We start from the raw sequence: 19,805 nt of genomic DNA, 5'->3' as shown, positions 1-19,805 counted from the left end.
CGACTTTTGTTGTGATTTGGCGCTATATAAATAAAATTGAATTGAATTGAATTGAATTGAATTGTTAATCAAGGGTTGCTTTTAATGGTTTTGTATGTCTTGCTAAGACATATATTTTCTGGTAGTCATTATGCTGATATAATACTGTGCAAAGGGCCTGAGCCAACTCTCATCTCAGGTAAACCTGAAATAAGTACAGTGATTTATTAAACGCACATGGAAATATAGTCTAAAAAACTGTCTGTACAATTCTAATAAGCTTCAAAGTCAACACTTGGTATGACCACCTTTATTCTTAACACAGCCAGAACTCTCTTAGGCAAGCTTTCTTGTAATTTCTTTAAGTAGTGTCCAGGTGTCTTGAAGGACATCCAAAGCTCTACTTTGGATGTTGGCTGCCTTTTGTTCTATTCTTTGTCAAGATGATCCCACGCCGCTTCAGTAATGCTGAGGTCCAAACTCTAGGGAGACCAATCTAGTGACTGATGGTGTGCCATTGTGTGTGTTTTTTCTGTCCAAGTACACTTTTACTCCATTGGCAGTGGGTTTGAAATCGCTGTCATGGTGAAAAATGAAACCCTTGTCAATCAGTTGTTTTCCAGGTGGTATTGCATGACGGATCAAAATCTCACAGTACTTTTCTGCTTTTGTAATTCTATCAGTTTTTTCTGCTGTACCTCTCTCCTGACCTCCTCCATACATTTCGACCATGATTCCAACCAATTTCAGATTTGGATTCGTCACTCAAGGAGACCTTTTACCCACTGATATTCTGTACAATTCTTGTGTAATTTGGCATACATCAGCCTTTTCTCCCTGTTTTTTTCCCCTTAAGAATGGCTTCTAGACAGCCACCCTTCCACTGAAACCATTTCTCATTAGGCTTCAGTGAACAGTAGATGGATCAACTGAAGATGTGCCAGATGAATCTCTCAGGTCGTGTGTCAAGTCTTTGCTGGATTTTTTCCAATTTCTGAAGGACATGATTTTCACATACTGTTCATTATGCTGTAGGTATACCACTTTTTCTTTTGTCCTCCATTTTTCTGGTTTTATCACATTCCTTTAAGGACTCTCTGCCCCCCCATGCCAAGGTATGATACGTTTTTGATTAACAGATTTTGGGTAATAGCTCTTTAGGCGTCATATTGCCAGCCCAAAAATACAATTTTACATCTGTCAAGCTTTGTTGTCTTTGGCATTTTTGTAGATTAACCTAAAGAAATGGAACAAATTATGTTTCTGCTAGTAACCAAGTGTTTAAAGATTCAATTTAAAATTGGTTCTTTCCTACATTGTCTATTATGTGTAAACAAAACACCGGTACATCCTCTGAGTTAGGTGTCTTTTTTATGCTAGTATGATTCCATGGTCAGTGTTAAGTTGCTTAACAATCTATTTAGGTTGTTATTCATTTTTTTTATTTGAAGTGATTAAGCATAAAGGATGACATCTAGTGGTATGATGTAGTTGCTGAGTCGATTTTCTTCTTACCTTCATTAGTGTCCTTTACTCTTTGATCATGTTAGTTCATCTGTCTATAAATGAATCCTCTTGGCTGTACTTACAGATTCACTGGAAAGCTAAGAGTTTATATTTTTGTCTTATATTGTAACTCTTTAAAATCCTGTGCTACTGCCTGTAGAATTGGTCCACATCAAAACAAACTGGTCACAAGAAACCAATGGTATTTATTAACAAGTACACAAGTGAATTTTATTTATGCAAGCAAATTTGATCATACAGGTCAAATAAGCCACTTCAAGCTGTTGGCACATGAATGTACAAAACAGATTAGATTTAAAGCCTGCTACTAAGCATCCGTAGTGAAAGTACAAAAGACTAATACGAGGAGAAAGCTGAGAGCATTTTTTCAGATCATTACAGAGTATGCAATGTTGGTACAAGTATTAGCTTTAAGACATGGTTTAAACCTCATCACAAACTAAATAGACACAACTCAAAGACTACAGTCGCTAATATTAGGAGCATAACGCAGTAAGCGTGGGAGGTTTAGTACTGCACATATAAACAAAAGGTTTATCCAGCAAGACAGTCAATAGTGTAAAAATAAAGAGGTGAAATAAAGTAACTTATGAGTCAAAAAGACTATATTGATGCATGTCCATGCCACGAGAAACATCTAAATTCACAGTCTTTACTAACAGTACAGTTATCCAACTTTGAGTTGAACATCAATGCGCTTACATCTAGAGAGAGCACAGAAATGGTCAAAGAAGTGCATGAAACTAGCTTTGAGAAATACTGACAGAAAGAAAAAAATCGCCAGGCAATGAACTGACAGGCCACCTCTGTATGTGGATTTATAGGCAAGTTACAGTTACTGTAATGGACAAAATTACGGTGACACACACTTTTCTCACATCTGAAAATTCCACCAAGGAGTGCCATTACACAGACAACTTTTGACCGTCAGGCCTTCTTTTCAGGTTGGGGCTGATAGATGCAGGTAGGACTGATTTCTTCTTACTCTCACAAGAAATGTCTTTAAATGTCAGTGCTTAACATATAGGTATACTTATCAGTATATATATCAGTATATACAGTGCAGAGTACTGCAAAACAGGAGATTAGTATTTATAAAGTTCAACTTTAGAAATTAAAAAAGGGAATATGAAAGCATGTTTGCATGTGCATTTGTGCGAGTCCGAAAATATATCTAAATGGCAAATATATCATAAAATAACCCACAATTTATCTTCAATTCACTAATCCTATCTATCAAAGTCAGTATTTCCTGTTTAACAGGCTTGGCACATCTAGCAAATATTATTTTACTCTGATTTGGTATTTTTGCGTTGTCTTGTTATTTTTTTTAAATTATGTTTCACATAGAAAAACAGATTAAATTGCTTTCATGTGAAAGTGGTTTTAATCCCTGGGAATACTGGTATGGCAAAGGCTTACAATGCTTCATAGTTGTATTGTGAAATTTAAAATATTTTCAAAACTAACCATCCACTCACATACAGTACACAGTTCTTGAACATGAAATCTTCAGACACACGACATGAGAAATGTGCTTGAAAACCCTTTGAAGCCCCTGTTGACCCCCTCAGGAAATCAGCATAAAATAAATTATCCATGAAGGCAAAATGACACTTGGTATAAAATAAAGTTTAAGAAAAATAAAACAATTGTACACTATTAAAAAAGAAAAAAACATAAATACTACTGCTACTTCTGACTCTAAAAACTACACTAAAACTACTGTCAGCACTAAATAACTCTTATTCAACTTGTTCAATAATACAACTGCCAAAATGATAACACCATCCATGAGAGAGGTAAAGGGGCTTTTTTTTTTTTCATCTGAAATGCTGTTTGTGACTGGGGAGGTTTATGTGACGTTCCCCCCCAAGACCACATTTGTCATATGACGCACCAGTGACATCAGCAGTGGCGAGGGCCCTAGGCGCCATCCGCCCCCCCTCGGGAGGGGATGGTAGAGAGAGACAGATAGAAAGCAAGAAGAGAGAGAGAGTGAGAGAGGCCGGAGTGGCAGGGCCAGGCCTCACGCTGGTTTTTATGTGTAGGCGTTGAGACGCTCCTTGGAGCGAGTGGAATGGATGTCGTGAAGCTCCTGCTCCTCCTTTGACTTGATGTCCTCATACTTCTGCATCCGGCAGGCGTCCTTCACGTAGGCCCAGTTGGCAGATAGCACCATCAAGTAGTGGATCTGTAAGGAAATCATTCCCATTTAACAAATCACACAAGGTCAGCTGTATTTCATAATCTATGCATTATCATTATTGATTTCTTAAATGTATTCATTTTTAATACTGAATAGACTTTAAAAGCTGATCTGAACCCTTGGATTAAGGACAACAATCGTCCAGCAGGTGGCAGCATAATTCTAACTGTGTTGGACTTGTGTTACCATGGCAGCAGTGGTTATAATGAATGTATTGTGGTTTAATGACTGAGGTTGTTACACAGCTTTTCTTTTCACAGGGACTGGCAGTTTTATATTTGCTCTGCAAATATGCAGTAGGACCATTTGGGTGACTGAGATTAAAATACAGAAGCTATAATAACAATAATAATAATAATAGTAATGATAATAATAATTATAATTGTTGTTATTGTCCCTGTTGTTTTTCTATTTCTTATTAACATTATTCATTAATTTATGTGATTTTTTTACTTCAGTATTGAGGTGCACAAGTGCTTCTGTTGTTTTCCAGCTAAGTTTGGAAGGATTAATCACAGCAAAAAAACTAGTTCAGCCCACAATTTGCACCATCATCTCCAGTAGCAAACACTTTCTGTTTCTCAGAAAATGGCTCCTTGCAAATTGCTGATTACTGAGTGATGTTTGCAACAATCTCCGAGCCTTTCTTCTCCCTGTTTCCATGACAACGGCATGACATGCCTGGCTCCTCCGAAAGAGGGAGGGAGACAAACAGTCTTTTTCACTGCGCCAAAATGCCTTCTCTCCTATCTACAGCTATTCTCTCACAGGTACATATAACAGAAGCTACTGATCCCGCTACAGCATTACAGTGTTGCTGCAACAGCAAAGCTTAATCTGATCTTCATGAAAAAAATACTGCATTACTTAAAATAAATTAATAAATAAAACTTAAACCGGTTTCAGTTTGTTTTCATTGTCTTATCGGTGGCTTACCATAGCAATAACAGCAGCTCCTGCTCCAGCAAGGGCGCAGATGAACAGGTGGAATGTCATGTCCAGCTGGATCAAAAACAAACCGCAGGACATATTAATCTCCAGGGGTTAGCAGACATCTTTGGCAATAAAAAATCATTGGCTCTGATTCTTTTTTATGTCTATAAATTCACATTCGATATCTGTGACACATTTACCGTCAGTATGTAAACACTCAAGTTTTTTTTTTTTTTTTTTTTTTTTTTTTAATTTCTTCATTTCAGGCACAACAATAAAGTTGAAAAACTGCAATTTCAGTGTTAAAAAATACTTTGACTTTTGTCAACTGTCTAACATGTGAGTTTGGGGTCATAGTCTGAGTTTTCTGTCAAACTTTGACTTTTAAGTCAAATAATTTGAATGGCGTTCATACCTTGCCGTGCTGTCAGTTCAGGCATGCTGTCATTCTGCCAATCAATTTGTCAGTTTTTGTTTTCCCTGCTCCCCAGTATAGGTGCACTTTATTCTTTTGCCTTTGTGGTCTAGAATGTGTGAATCTGACAAATCTGACAATATTATTGCTGTAATGAGGACTAACTGGTGTTTTTTGCAGTTGATGCAGGTTCTGTTAATTATTTTTCATGTACTCAAAGTTACCTTACCTCATTCGATTCACACATCCTGTAGAACTTCTCAGATCCAGTGCACATAGTTCTGGCCTCCGCAATTGGCACAATACCTGAAATGGGTCAGTATATTTATAAATGTAAATGCTCTAGAACAATAGAGCAGATACAGCACAGATGACCACAGGATGCAAGTAGTGGCAAAAGGTTTATATGGACTATCAGATAGTCCATTTATGCATCTGTCACTTCATTAGTTGCACCTTGTTACTGTCGAATGGAGCCCATTTTGCCTTCAGAACTGCTGTAATTCTTTCTAGTGCAGATTCAGCAAGGTACTGTAAATGTTTCTCAGTAATTCGGATCCATAGTTACTTCAGCATAAACTATATTGCTAAAAGTATTTGCTCATCTGCTTCACATACATATGAACTTGAATGAAGTTCTGTTCTTAATTCATATGGGTTATTAAAATGTTGGCCTACCCTTTGCAGCTACAAACAGCTTTAAGACTTGGCTCCAGCTGCATGCCCATGGAAATATATTCCAGAAAGCTCTCTACCCACTGTGCTTGTGCTAATCTGAAGTCCACATGAAGTTTGGAGGTCTGTAACGATTGGTTCTGCAGAAACCACCATGCACTATGCGTGTGAGGATCCACTGACCCTGCTCTGTGATTTTTCATGGCCTGTGGCTAATTTGCTCTTGTTCCTAAACTCTTCCACTTTGTTGTACTACCACTAAGAGTTGACTGTGGAATATTTAGTAGTGAGGAAATTTCATGACTGGACTTGTTGCACAGGTGGCATTGTGATGCCACATGGAAGTGACTGAGCTCCTGAGAGCACCCCAGACCAGGCAATGTTTTCCTTCTTCTGTTGTCTTTTTTCGGAACAAATTGCACCCTCAGCTTCCTGTTCTTCTCTGACAGGAGGAGCACCCAGTGCGGTCTTCTGCTTCTGTAGCCCATCTGGTTCAAGGTTTGATGTGATGTGTGTTCAGACTTGCTCTTCTGCATACCTTGGTTGTCACAAATGGTTATTTGAGCTACTGTTGCCTTCCTACTAGCTTTATTCAGTCTGGCTATTCTCATCTCACCTCTGGCATCACCAAGGCATTTTAGGTCAGAGAACTGCCTCTCACTGTATATTTTCACTTTTTTAAACCCTAGAATCAGCTGTGTGGGGAAATCCAAATAGATAATCAGTTTCTGAAATACTCAGACCAGCCCATCAACACCTACACCATGTTCAGAGTCACTTTGATCGCCTTTCTCCCCCATTCTGTTGCTCATTTTGAACCTCAGAAGGTCTTGACAGTGTTTACTTGCCAAGTTTGACATTCTGTGAGTTTTGTGACATGGTGCTTTAGACCATCAAAAGGTGGATTCACTGGGATCGTTAAAGGGATGGACAGGGTCGGCAACAATACCCAGATAGGCTGTGACATTTAAGCAATGCTCTGTTGCTAGTAAAGAGGTGAAACGTATGCCACACTATTACACCACCGCCACAGGTATGTTGACCCAAGGCAAGATGTATCTGTGTTTTTATGTTGTTTATGCCAAATTCTCATATCTAGTGTGAATTTTTTATGGTGTTTATCATTTCCATACAGTCTCATTCTGCTATACTTAAAAAATAATATAATTTTACTCACTTTTATTATTTACCCATATCCTAAAGAGATGTTTAATCCATTTGAAAGAAAACCACCTGGAGGCTACACTTAAGAAATTGATTTTATATATTTACTAGCTGTTCACAAAAGTAAAAAGTAGTAATTTACATACAGCATAAATTTCTGTCACCGAGTTATTTCTAAGCACACAGAGGGGTGAAAAACAAAAGTAATGTGGGGGGAAAAAACTGGAGAATATTCATGCTTACCATACTGGCGTGGGTCAAGGCATAGGCTGGCTCCCTCCAGGACAGTAGTATTTTGGCAAATATTCCAGATGTTGAAGTATATGAAAACTGGGATGGAGGTAAATGCAGTCACTCCAAGCCAAGCCAGCATGAAGATGTATGTCAGCATGATGAACTGAAAGTGGGAAACGGTACAGATGAACATGGATTACTGAAGTGGAACCATATTTATTTGATGCAGTAATACTAACACCTTCCAAGGCATTGTGGCTAGTGTAAAACTGATCATTTAGACCAGTGGTCCCCAACCTTTTTTGCGCCACAGACCAATTTATGTCCAACAATATTTTCACGGACCGGCCTTTAAGGTGTCGCGGATAAATACAACAAAATAAAACCACTTCCAGTACCAAAAAGAAGAAGATTTATTCAAAACACATGGGAAAAGACCCAGGGAAACAGAGTTAACGTTTAAAAATGATTAAAAAAAAAGATAAAAACCCTGAAACCCATAAATTTCACACCTGAGCCTCAACTCTCGCAGCCCGGTACCAAACGACTCACGGACCGGTACCGATCCGTGGCCCGGGGGTTGGGGACCACTGATTTAGACGTTGACTTGAAGAACAACTTCAATAGAAGCCAAAGAAAAGATGACGAGATCAGAATTCCTCTGTGTAGACACATTTCTTTAGCAGAGGAACTTGAGAAATCTAAAATTTTGATATATTGATAATTAAAAAAATACTATATATCAAACAGAAGCGATGAGCACACATGTGAATGGCCTCAGATTACATTAGGTTTGTATATCCCCCTTCAATGTCTTCTTTCCTCTGAAAAAATGTGGTGCTATTTATACTGTACTTTCTTTTGGGGAAATTAAAAATAGTTGAGTTATAGTACTCCTAAAGGCTCTATTGTGGCTGACCTTTTTCAGCCTTTTCAAAATAGTGAAACCTCACCAAATACAGGGGTCAACTCTAAAAACATCATTACATATAGAGCTGGGGAGGGCATGAGTGGTGTCACGTTGGCCACAAAAAAGTGTCAGGTAGTGAAACCTACTCAGCCTTCAAGGGAAAGTCCCTGGGAAATGACCTGACATTTACTAGGTGATTCCCGAAAAGAGTAAAAGCTTATATAGAGTAATAGTTATATATTTTATAGTTAATATGAAGTAAAATAGTAGCCCTACCCAGGCACTGACACAACGTCCACATGTTGTGATCTTGAAGTCCCCGTACAGATCTTTAATGGCACCACTTGTGAAGAATCCCTCCACCATTAGCAGGATGCCATAGACGAAGAAAGCCGATGCAATGCCGTAAATCACATACTTAATAATGTCAATCCTGGAGAAGGAATACAGAACAACAGAAATGCAGTCTAAAAGAATAAGAAGTTACCCTTTCTTTTTAAGATGTTAGCAAGCATATTCATACAAAAATACCCACACAGGAAAATTATATAGATAATTACGGGCCTCTTAAATAGAAGTAATTAACATAGCTGTCTTTGCTCGGCTTGTGCAGTGGATCTTTAGGATGTGTCAAAGCACATATACTTGTGTATTTTATATTGTTGAAGTATGCAAACTATGTTTTCTTGGTAATCAACAGAGCTGTTTAGAACCTTTGTTACTTACATTGTAAAGACATCCAGTGAATCCACGGGGCTCCTCACAACCTCAAAGTAGTCCTGGAGGATGGTGACAGTGCCAGTCAGGGCTTCATGTCCACAGCCACAGAAGAGGGCCACACCAGCATACAGCAAGATGGTGGCTATGAGGGATGGGTATGGAATCCCACCCAGGCATTTGATGCAGCATTCAAGGCATCCTAAACGGAGATTAACCAACAAAGACTGTTAAAATTCTGAGAGAAAAAACAGGAGACGTGGCACAAAGTAACAGAGACATTTTTGCTGCATTTGCTGTGTTTTAAATTATTTATCAATACATTAGAATTGAGCAAATGCATCTGCATGCAGTAAACTGTATTTCCATTTCCATTTAATATTCTCCAGGAACCAAACCAGCTGGGAGGCAGCTCTGCATGTAACACTGCAAGCTAAGTTTGACTGCAGTACTCCTTTCCCTTATGTTAAAAAACAACAACAAAACCCTATCAAACAGCTGTGTTATTTGTTCTGTCAGCTCTATAGCCCTACGGATGATGCTGACATTTTATTCAGCATTACAAACTCAGCCCTAGTTTCACATAGTAATCATGACCTTTAACCCCATTCTACTTTCCTCAGCTTCCTGTCCCAGGGGGTTCTTAAGGTAACAAATCACTGCTCAGGTTCATCTTCAATCTCCTGTCACACAGACTGCTCAAAAAGAAGCCACGTCTGTAAATAATGTACCCAGGTGTGTCTTTATGAATTGCTTTGATTTATGAGTCTCCATCTCGTGTTTGTATATTTCTGTGTGTGTGTGTGTGTGTGTGTGTGTGTTTTGTGCTACTGAGTCAGTCATTTCCCAGTAACTACAACAGCGGTACAGAGGTATTTCCTGTGTAAGTGCAAAATGAATCCAGTGTTGCACTGTTTTGCTGTATATTATCCAGACAGATTCATTTTTCACAAAGCCAGACCATTCTGAAACAGCTAGACCTGTATTAAAATTGGAGAGCTGCTTCATAAATATTCTAAATGATTAAAGTTGTAGTCAGTAAACAAATGTGGTATATGTGCTTTTATGACCAGCACAGCATTACTCTTGATCAGATGTAAGATGATCATGGCCCATGATTAAATTCATCTGCATTGGTTTTGCTGTGCTCATTCAGAAGAGACGCAGTGACTCTGTTGTCAGTTGCAAAGATGATAAGATTTCAGGATGTTTTCAGCTCCATTCTTTTAAAGGTTGTCTAGTCATCTTCACTTTTGTTTCAAAGCAGCAGTCAGAGCAATATTCCTCCTCCTCAGCTCTCTTCGTGTGACTCTGATCCAGACATGAGTGGAATACCAAGTAGCTGGTCCGCCCGCTGGGCTGTGCTGAGCACTCAAACGCTTGGTGCAGTTACAACCTTCACCCAGGGTTTCCTAGATTATCTACATCCTAACTGATGTAATCCACTGCTAGACTGTGGAATGTCTATTCGGCTTCTGTGCTGTATTTTAAACATGTTTCTGTCCATACACGGGTTTGCTGAATGCTGTATCCTAAATGATCTGTGCAGCTTTTCACACTTTCAATCCAAACAACTCTGCTGTGCCTGTTAATAAGCTTCTGATTTTAGTCTCTGTTTAAGTATTCTCAGCTCATACAGTGTATGCTTCGATATAAGGTTTAAAGATGAGGTACACTATATGTTTATAGTATGCATTATATCTCAAACTGGTGATTCCCCCATTGAATAGAGGGACTGCAGTGCCATTTGTCTGCCTTTATCATCACTGCCTTAGTAATTCTCCAGCATTCCCACTGACTCACCAAGGAAGAGACATCAAATTCAGGGAATACTTCACCGTTGGTGCCTCTTGGTAACTATCAGGTACTTACAGTGCCACCTGACATGCACTCCTAGGTGGTTTCACGCTAATTCACACCTTCCGTCATGTGACTCTGAGAACCCGCAGTAGATTTAAATGGCCGAGACTCCCTCTCCACCAGTAAAACAGATGCTGCTAAAATTCTGCCGTTTTTAGTGCATTCCAGGAGTGCTTTGGGGGACACTCCCATAGCCGAGCCATCAGTTTAATCAATGTAATCAAAAATGAATTTCTATGAATCACTTTGTATAGTCTCACTTGGAATAGAGCTGTTTTTATTCCGAACCCTGCATCCTAATAAAATAGTGAGAAAAAGAGAGTTTTAAAGAACTCTATTCAGTCCTGTGGAAAACTAAGTACACCCCATGATTCAATAGTTTGTAGAATCACCTTCCGCAGAAATAACTTGGAGTAATTCTTTTCTGCAGGGCTTTATCAGTCTGTGACATTGTTGTGGAGGAATATTGGAACAAAGTCCAAAGTTCATGTTGCAAAGTTGCCTTAGTTCATTGAGGTTTGTGGGCATTTGTATATTCTCAGCACTCTTAAGGTCCCACCACAGAATTTCAATCAGTTGACTTTGACTCAGCTGATGCGACACTTTGATTCTTTTCACGAGTTCACGAGTTCAAGGTCACGATCAACTCAGTAACTGCAAGGTCCACAGGAACTGTGTTTGACAGTTGTTTGTGCTGATATGGTGTGATTGATTTTTGCCAAATGTGACGATAGTCAAACATCTCCACTTTGGTTTTGACTGTGCAAAGTACTTTCCAGAAGTCCTGAGGTTTGTTCAAATGCTACCCTTCCAATCACGCCATATTTAATTCCTATGGAAGCAGTAAGAGTGTGGTTAGTTTTGCATAAGACTGTGTAAAGTCATGTGTAAGCGTTTGTTTTTAACACGATTGCATTCTGCAGTTACAATATTTTGGATAGCAAAATTTTCTGTTATCATTATTTAAGGGTGTCAGGTTGTCTTTTTCTGGCAACTTATGCATGAAAAGGTCTCCAGATGCACAGCAGTGCCAAGGCTCTGAGACCAACCAAATACATGTTAACACACAATCCTGATAACTTTGCAGTATAATGTCTGGAATGCCTTAGAAATCAAGGATCTGTTACCTAAACGGGACTTTATCAGATTCGCTCCTTCATTTCCCAAGGTCTCGTGAATGTAGCTATTTTTGTTCTTTGCTTGAGTACCTTCTACAAGTCTATCTGTCACTACCTCTTGCCCCAGATTCATTATGTTGAGTTGCCTTAACACTTCAGGAAACAGGCACTGACAGAATTTATTGATGCAGCTGTGATTACTGACAAGATGAGAGTGTGGCAGAGAGTGCCCATTTATGAGCCAGAGTAAGAGTCAACTGTTGAGTCAAGTACTCACCACAAATACATGGATTTGTATGTAGTACTGATGGGATATAAATTACTGCAATGTTCCCAGTTAATTTTTTATTTATTTCCAAACTACGTCACTTGTATGGAAAAATAAGGTTTTTCAGCCATCAGAAATAGATAGAATAGATATAAGACATTTTCTCTGGCATTTTGAGTCTTAAACACACGAACACAGCAGCCTTTGAGATATGCTGGTGTTGATTAATGCAGTAATTGAGTGGAGCCTGTATTTAACATGAAGAGAGACAAGGGGTAATATCAATGATTTAAGTGATGGCCTCAATCAAGGCTTATTTCCTTGCTTTTCTGCACATAGCAAAAAGCAGCTGCAATTTTAAACAGACTACTTTTCCGCCAAGCAATAAACAGAATTGGCTACTACAGAGTACAACACACATAATATTTGTCTATATGTGACTTGACTTAAAGAGTTTCCATGGAAACAGTTGAAGATGAAGTTAGAAGGCAGGATGAAAGCATTACTGAGTGGATGTAACAGACTAATGTTTTATTGATTGTCTGCTCTTAATTCTGTGAAAGGGAAACTCATCACACCCAGTAAAGAGAGGTGTGTAAGAAAAGGACCAGATTCAGTGATAAAGTTGTAAATGTAGGTAAATCTAGGTAAAAACGTAAAAACTAATAAGGCTTCCATCTTTTTCTGAGAGAAAAAAATGTATTCACGTGAGTAGAAACAGCTGAATTTACAGTAACGTCTTATTAGCTTAGCTTCCCCCATTTCACATTTGCTATGGTCCTTCCAGTTTTGAAACTGCAGTGATAAAAGATCACCAGCAATTGGTTTATGATCTCATATGTTATCTGTCTTCCTCACCCCATTAAAAAATACCAGTGCGTGCTATCATTTGCTCTCTGTAAACCTTCATTGATCCTAAATGAATTTGAGACTCTGAGTGGATGAAAAATGGCAAACGGACGATGAAGAGTTAGTGGATGCTTGATCAATAATTTAGAAGTGGCACAGTGCGGAGGCACACAAGTCTCCCACATTCATTTTTCATGCTTTCTGCTTAGCCCCACATCACCTGTGATAAAAATAAAAGATGGCCTGCTTTAGGGGTCATGGGTATTTGAATGGCTGCGTCGTATAGGAAACAATGACTGTCAAGTAGGGAAGTTTGGTGCAACCAAGCAGATTTAAAATGGACTAGAATTGCAGTGACAAGGACCATCTGCGTACTTCAATGAATATATGTGATGTTTTTGTTTTGCCTTATTCTGATCTGAAGTACACCCCCAATGTTTAAGGTAAGCTTAGTCTACAAAACATCTTTTACTCAGAATAACCTATTTTCATGTTTATGACCAACGTTTAAGGATTTTCTTGCCTCAGCGTGTTGATTAAATACATTTCATTGGCGCAAATCTTAACTCTGGCAAAACCAGGATTAATGCTATTCAGTTTTGAACAAAGAGACAGATTTAGAAGATGGCACTGTTTTAAATATTTTATTTTCCCAGAACAAAGCCACATTTTTTTTTTCAAGGGAGGAAAGGGAGGGGGTGAAATTGAAGCCTGTGAGAGCCCAAACACCGTGGTCCAATCAACAGAAGGCGTCTCCCTAATACAAAGAGAAAGGATGACCCCCTCCCAAGGCCTCTCCCACCTCCCACTTCTCCTCCATCTGTCAGTGCCATAGCTGACAGGCAAAAGGGATACACACATACACACGTTCTCTCTGGCCTAGTCAACTTTTGCATGATGGTTGAGGTAATGTTGTCCATATCAGATCAGTGCAGGGTTAATTTATGGAGTAACTTAGGGTGGATGATGAATTGGATGAATTCTGCGAATTACAGTGTTGTGATGTTTCTCAGACATTTCCACATTATGAAATTTGCTTAGTTCATCCATAGGTCAGTATTTGACGTGTGGTGGTCCTGTTAAACTGGAAAAATAATTTCTCTTTAAGGCTAGATTACCTTTAAGACATTTTTTCCCTATTGACACAAATATTTCTTAACCAAAATAGTTCTACATCTAGCAAAATATCAGACATAAAAGACATAAAAAAATATTGGGCAGATTCCAAATACTTGCTTTCATAGATGATTTTTACTCAAATGGTTGTTTATTCGACCCTGAATTGGATGAGCGGAAGAAAATTAATGGATAGACGGATGGTTGCTTATGTTGGTTCATTCCTAATTAAAAAGGATTTCTTCCTTTTGAAGTCATATAGGGATATGAGGCTTTGCTTTTGATGCAGTTTTAGCATCTGAGAAAATAAATAGCATGCTGCATTAGAGTATTAAATTAACAAAATTCATTAAAGACGATGACAGAAAAAGGAAGGATAATCTAATTCTCTGTCTGCTCATTCATTTCTAACACGAGAGATCCAATAAGAAAGATCAATTTTCCCACATACAGCTAGCATTTATTAGGAGTTTTGTGTGGGGACGGGGTGGTGGTGAGCCTGGTCAGACAGAGAGACAAGAGAGAGCGAGATCTCAGTGGGGGGATGGTGTGCCTGTGTCAGACTGAGTGTAATGGGCGTGCATGCGTCTCGTTGCTTTCCTTGTTCCTTTAATGCACCCCACCCCCCTTCCCCTGCAGTGAGCAGGGTTTTTTTCTGCTCCTGTGTGCCCCCATCTCCTCTGCGCATGTTTAATCAACCAGCATGGTTGCCATGACAACCGCAGCGCAAAATCTGAGAATAGACCGGGTACTTGAGAGCCGTGACCCACTTACTGTATGTCAACAAATTCAGTGGGACAATAGTGAACGAGACACATTACACATAAAACCCCTTCAGGGCTAAAAGGTTGTTCCACACCAGGCCTGGAAGCTCAGCTACTGATTTCCTCTCTTCCTTTTTCACTGAGAGATGGAAGAGTCTAAACAGGACTGCGTGACTGTAGACGTGTCTTTTGTCTAAGCCAAGTTCACTCCAGGAACTAGGGGGCAAGAGTCAAAAACACAGCAAAAGAAACAAGGTTTTTGACTTGAGGTTTATGCATTTTAACCATGCAGGTATTTCCATTTCACAGGGTGAAATGAGTTTAAGTTTCCTGATTGCCAACGTCATAAGCAGCCAAAACCAAAGAATGCAGGGATTTGAAGCACAGCTCCAAAACAATAGACCGTAATGGAAGCATGTCTACAGAGTCCAACAACAGTGTTCATATTAGTACTTCAATTTTTACTCAATAACAGTTTCCTGGCACACTTTACTCTGAATGACCGAAATTTTAAGCAACATTTAAATTACATAAGCTAACACAAGACACAATCATGTTGAGTGACAACAATATCATATTATTATTTTAAGATATTATCATTACAGTGAGCTAGTGTTTATCATCAATCTCAATGCAAGTAATTTTCAACACCTCTTAACCTATGCCTATATCTATACCATTGTGTCATTGCTCAAAACAATAAGAGACCCCACATACGTTTTTTAGCTGCTCCAGAAATAATTGCTAGAACAATTGGTGGAACTCTCTTGACCTGGGCTGGGGCAGGCTTCAAAACACTAAGGGCCAGTAGAGGAGAACATAGGAGCTCTTAGATAAGCTGCTACTTATATATGAAGTAATATATTCATGAATGTGCTGCAAGTGAATAATATCTCCTAAATAATTTATTTCTTATCATATTTGATAAAAATAAACAAAAAAAAACCCCAAACAAATGTGGTTTTATGTAGTGGGAAAACCATTTGTCTGACCACAGCAACTATGTTCAAAGCAGCATCTCCTTGCCTTTAGCCTAATGCAGATTTGGCATTTATCAAGTCAACTGCAAATTCAAAGTGCATGAAACTCGGTGAACCTTTAAAAAAATACAACACAATTTTTCCATTGAGTATTACAGTCACACGATGTTACTCACATGATTGTAGACGGACAAAAATGAGATGCTCAACATGTAACCACGTGCTAATCAAACAGAAGGACAAACGCTACCTTGCAGAGTAGATTCTTGGCTCAGGAAATGCTAACAGGTGTGCCTTTCTCAGTTTTTCCATTCAGCAACAGTTAGTACATCAAGTGTAAATGACCTGCAGAATCATGTTTGGTTTATTTATCCACAGTATTACCCACCATATGCTCATTTCCAGAACTTTTAGCATATTTAGCCGTGTGTTCATACTGGTCGAAACCTGCTTTTTCAACAGAAGGGCGTTGGACTGCTCCCTGTTGCTAATAGCCACTTTGGTACATAGAGTGCGCTCATACATTTGGCTAACAGCTGAAGTGAACAGTGCCCACCTGGTGCATCTGACTCATAATCTGAGATTTGCAACCTCAGAAGAGGAAGACAGAAGGGCATTAGGATGCTGTGAGTGCACTCAATGACACCTGCACCCCTTTGAGCTGGAAGTACCAATTTATCTACAGTCCGTTTGGTAGCTTGAATGATATCTTCATCACCAAAATGATAAAGAATTGTGCTTTAAAATACATATGTAAACAATACACATTTTATTTTACAAAATGCACATCACCCACTGTGGGGGCTTTGTTTCTACATCAGGGTTACGCAAAATGATAAGCTTTTAAAATGTTGGTGTTTCTAGATGTCCAGTCTTACCGGTTTCTGTACATTTACTGGGTAGAAGCTTGCTGTAGACAGAGGCCTGTCAAGTTATTATGTTTTCCTTAATAGTGTACACTGTATGTATTTAATTTTTTCTATGATTTATCCCACTTTTTTTGCAATTAAGGTTAGATTGTGAGTTTTTGGTCAAAAATGATCAATGATTATTACAAATTATTATATATTTCTCCAGAAAAATGTGCATGAAATCAAAGTGACATGGGTGAAAACATGACCATCATCAGAGGAGTCATTGCAATCATCTTTTGTCTTCACAAACTATAGAGGGGTAACCAACATATGCAAATTACATTGTATAATACTTGGTCTCCAGAACCTCCATCTTGGAGCATGGTGATAAACTTGACTTGAAATACTTAAAATAGTGACACTATTGATTTTCCATTCAAAAGGAAAGTCTAAGCTATAACCTTTCAAACACAATACTAACTAACAGGACCAGGGTGTAGTTTCTTGTGTTATTTGTTTTTTACTGGTTAAATAATAATAGCCTATGATTTAGGAAAAAGGCTGTACGTTTCAACATCGTACCACTCAGGATCCCAGGCAGTGATTGATGTCTTTCTATGTACAAATTTCTATAATTTCTGCTACACATGGTCTACAGAGTAATTGTTCAGATTTGCCATTGGAAGGCTACAACATGGAAATTAATCCAACAACCAAACTGCCTGATGATCTGCTGGAGAAGCTGCACATTCTTAACTGCTGTGGAAACCAGTCCAGTAGTTCTCAGTGTTGTCTAGAGCGGACTTACAATAGGTGTCAGGCTAAAAACAAACATTAGCTGGTTAGCTGGTTGGTATGTAATGTAATTACCAAGAGCTTCAGCCTTTAGTTTACTGTATAAAACAAAAATACAATCTCTAAGACACACTTTCCTTCTTGCTTCTGTTTGGACTGACAGCAGACTGGGCAGTGTATTGACTCACTATCCCATCTTGATGTGCAAGTCTGGTGCTACTTGCTTTGCATGCCAGCTTCATGCAATATCTCTGCAGCAAAGTATGTAGACACCACCATCAGCATCAGATGTTATTTCCTCACATTCATCATGATGAATGTGAGGGGGTGGTGATCAGGCACAACAGTTGTGACATAATGTTGCATAAAAATTAATGGCATTAAAAGGATATAAGATGGGAGAAATCAAATGTTTGATTGTGTTGACACATGGGCAGTGATTCATAAAAGCACCCTAGTGGCGAAAACAGTGTGAGAAGCAGGTTGCATATGTCAAAGCAGAGGACTGCTTGTGTGTGAGCCTCTGCTGTAACAGGTTAGTAACAGTCAATTTGGTTTTAATAAGCTTTTGTTCAAGAAAAATGAGCTTGCTTTATTTTATATGAGTACATGCTAAATAACTACATTAATATTTTGCCCAAATTAATGGATCTGACAGACACAAAGTACATGGCTTTATTATTGAACTGTCACACAAAAATTAGGTATGCCACTAAAAGTTGTTTGATCAAAATCTATAGGTTTTCTAGAACTACTCCTACTACACTGCTTAGTCAAGCAGTTTGATTAAGCTTACTATATTCTCCTAAGCATCTTGTTTTCCTTTTCACTCTGTGCTGTAATCATTTCTTATGATTTCTGACTCTACATGTGCGCCTCTTCTTGTCTCTCTTCCGCCCACATTCTTAGACACAGCAAACTATTCCTGTGCTTCTGAAATGTCATCAACAGGAGTGGGTGAAGAGGGAGTAGATAATGACTTTGCCAGCGCCATGGCAACTGTTTCAGTTCGTGTGTGTGCCTGTAAGTAGTGCTAAGTTGCAGGGAAGAGCGACAGGAGGGAACACAAACATATGCCTGACACAGTAAATCTGAGAGAGGAGACAAGGGAGGTGAAATAAAAAGTGTTTTCTACATGAGAACAGCATCCTCTTTACCTTTGGTATTGTGTCATTCTTTAACAAAAAATATCTTTATCCAGTCCACTGATGAAAAAATACACTTCCTTGTTTTATACTGTTGCAACCATATACTGAATCATTCATGCAGAGTAACAAGATGTGGAGGTGTGAAGTATAAATAGCAATTCAGCTCTGCACAAAGCAAACACTGCCCCTCCTAAGTGAATGAAAAAACCCCCCACTAAAAACTCCTCCTGCAACAAATGCACAGTGAATATTGCAAAGCACTGCTGCATCATACAGCACCTCGGTTTTTCCGACACAAAGGACAGAACCTGAAAGCTGCTGGTTTAAAGACTGTAATAGTTCAGTTTGGTTCCATGCTCTTCGTGTTTCTCTCTGTCATCACGACAAGCATGAAAGCCACATCAAGCAAACAAAGGCAGTCCAGCCCTTGCTGTAGCAGTTCACACCCCTGTGACTACCCAGACAGCACAAACAGACGTGCACTTTTCAGTGGAGTGCTGATACTCAGTGGACAAAAGAATTCCCACAAACAGATGCTTTTTTATTCAAAGAGGGTATGGCTTACATTTGTGCACTTGTCTCTGCAAAGACACTACTGACACTGACAAAAACAAACATACATAAATGAATTCTTCAGAACATACAAAGATTTACTTTCTTACCTTTCTGGCTCTGCCCCTCATCCATGTCTTCTTCCATTTTGCTTTTTCTTCTTTTTTAAGTAGCTAGCGATTAGTAAATAAATGTCCTGTGTAGGTTTAAAATCGTATTTATTTAAGGAGTAATCCACACATCAGTTCCCCTTTCTTTCTCTATTCTCTCTTTCTCTCTCTCTCTCTGAACGCTTAGATTGGCTGTCAGGTGTGGTTTCTGTCAAGTGACTGGGCGATGCAAAGGATCACTTAGTCTTTGTGGTACTGTCCATTGCAAACTGCTGTGGCAAGTGCAGAACGCCTCCTTGGTCCCTGGTGGAGGAGGAGGAGGAGAGGAGTAGCAGGGCTGGCTTGAGCTGAGGGTGGTCTCTGTGGTTTGAAGGAAAGCGCATGTGTGACAAAGAGCCATGCATTTGAAAAAGGGAGGTGTGTGGAAAATGTTGGATTAAAACACTAAAAGCAGAAACGCTGGTAGCAGCTAAGCCAGAATCAAGATCTTTTCACTGTGTTGTCTAGACAGTTGTGTTCATGAGTGTTGGTGACTATTGCTTGTCTCGCTCTCCCTAAACAACACCCCTCTCAGACAGAATGGTTAAGCCCATTACCCACCAACCCCCCCTTCCCAAGCGAGGCTGCG

General features: G+C 39.1%; 1 protein-coding gene across 1 annotated transcript; it reads right to left on the bottom strand.

The window, feature by feature from the left end:
- Positions 1–1,671: 1,671 nt before the first annotated feature.
- Positions 1,672–19,529, bottom strand: gpm6aa (glycoprotein M6Aa). The gene is made up of 7 exons (XM_003443446.5): positions 19,178–19,529; positions 8,773–8,965; positions 8,323–8,479; positions 7,146–7,299; positions 5,293–5,369; positions 4,652–4,717; positions 1,672–3,700 (listed from the first exon to the last, which is right to left on the bottom strand). Exons 1-7 carry the CDS (start codon positions 19,212–19,214, stop codon positions 3,548–3,550), a joined length of 837 nt encoding a protein of 278 aa, XP_003443494.1. The 5' UTR covers positions 19,215–19,529; the 3' UTR covers positions 1,672–3,547.
- Positions 19,530–19,805: the final 276 nt, after the last annotated feature.

The sequence above is a fragment of the Oreochromis niloticus genome, linkage group LG2 (genome assembly GCF_001858045.2).
Source record: "Oreochromis niloticus isolate F11D_XX linkage group LG2, O_niloticus_UMD_NMBU, whole genome shotgun sequence".
NCBI classification, from domain to species: Eukaryota; Metazoa; Chordata; class Actinopteri; order Cichliformes; family Cichlidae; genus Oreochromis; species Oreochromis niloticus.
The sequence above is the reverse complement of the archived record's forward strand: the minus strand, read 5'-3'. Positions and strand labels throughout refer to the sequence as shown.

What these genes read in the sequence shown, in the direction of transcription:
- gpm6aa (XM_003443446.5), bottom strand. Translation starts at nt 19,214, where the DNA reads ATGGAAGAAGACATGGATGAGGGGCAGAGCCAGAAAG. An exon ending in TCACTGGATGTCTTTACAAT is followed by an intron (nt 8,480 to 8,772) that starts GTAAGTAACAAA and finishes TTCCTTCTCCAG; the next exon opens with GATTGACATTATTAAGTATG. An exon ending in GAGCTGCTGTTATTGCTATG is followed by an intron (nt 3,701 to 4,651) that starts GTAAGCCACCGA and finishes ATTTCCTTACAG; the next exon opens with ATCCACTACTTGATGGTGCT.